Source organism: Onychostruthus taczanowskii, unplaced genomic scaffold (genome assembly GCF_017590055.1).
Source record: "Onychostruthus taczanowskii isolate IOZ18803 unplaced genomic scaffold, ASM1759005v1 scaffold2092, whole genome shotgun sequence".
Taxonomy (NCBI): Eukaryota; Metazoa; Chordata; class Aves; order Passeriformes; family Passeridae; genus Onychostruthus; species Onychostruthus taczanowskii.
The window spans coordinates 3,053-4,095 of NW_024499343.1; the positions used below are offsets into that span (position 1 = coordinate 3,053).

The 1,043-nt window shown below is 60.5% G+C and overlaps 1 protein-coding gene across 1 annotated transcript in view; it reads left to right on the top strand.

The window, feature by feature from the left end:
• The window catches only part of LOC121335725 (helicase SRCAP-like), a gene marked incomplete at its 3' end in the record, with an annotated part of 3,887 nt that extends 2,952 nt beyond the window's left edge, over positions 1–935 (top strand). Inside the window, exons 2-3 of the mRNA XM_041404116.1 lie at positions 31–167; positions 766–935. Of these exons, the coding sequence (XP_041260050.1) occupies positions 72–167; positions 766–935 (266 nt within the window). The remainder of the gene's footprint in view (positions 1–30; positions 168–765) is intronic.
• Between the last annotated feature and the right edge of the window lie 108 nt (positions 936–1,043).

A 1,043-nucleotide genomic window follows, 5' to 3' on the forward strand; every position in this document is an offset into this window, starting at 1 on the left:
CTGTGTCTCACCTGTCCCTCACCTGTGCAGGCAGCTGGGGCCCTCACCTGATCATCGTGCCCACCTCGGTGATGCTCAACTGGGAGATGGAGCTCAAGCGCTGGTGCCCCAGCTTCAAGATCCTCACCTACTACGGCGCGCAGAAGGAGCGGCGCCTCAAGAGACAGGTGAGCACACCTGGGCACACCTGGGCACACCTGGGGGGGGGTTTGAGTGTGCAAGAGACAGGTGAGCACACCTGGGCACACCTGGGGGGGGTTTGAGTGTGCAAGAGACAGGTGAGCACACCTGGGCACACCTGGGCACACCTGGGAGGGGTTTGAGTGTGTAAGAGACAGGTGAGCGCACCTGGGCACACCTGAGCGGGGTTTGAGGGTACAGGAGACAGCTGAGCACACCTGGGCACACCTGGGAGGGGTTTGAGTGTGCAAGAGACAGGTGAGCGCACCTGGGCACACCTGGGGGCACCTGAGCTGTTTCAAGGAGATTTTTTAGAGGTGTTGAGGTGGTTTTAAGGCAGTTTTGAGCTCACCTGTGTCACCTGTGTCACCTGTGTCACCTGTGTCACCTGCAGGGCTGGACCAAGCCCAACGCCTTCCACGTGTGCATCACCTGGTGCAGGCTGGTGCTGCACACCTGGGCACACCTGGGCACACCTGGGCGGGTTTTAGGTCATTTTTAGGGTGGTTTAGGCTGTTTTAAGGCAGTTTCTCGTGGGGATTTTGGGGTTACCTGTCTCACCTGTGCCACCTGTGTCACCTGCAGGGCTGGACCAAGCCCAACGCCTTCCACGTGTGCATCACCTCCTACAAGCTGGTGCTGCAGGACCACCAGGCGTTCCGCAGGAAGAACTGGAAGTACCTGATCCTGGACGAGGCGCAGAACATCAAGAACTTCAAATCGCAGCGCTGGCAGTCCCTGCTCAACTTCAACAGGTGAGCAGTGCACCTGGGGGCACCTGGGGGCACCTGGGCACACCTGGGGTACACCTGGGGGCACCTGGGGGCACCTGGGGCACACCTGGGTACACCTGGGGGCACCTG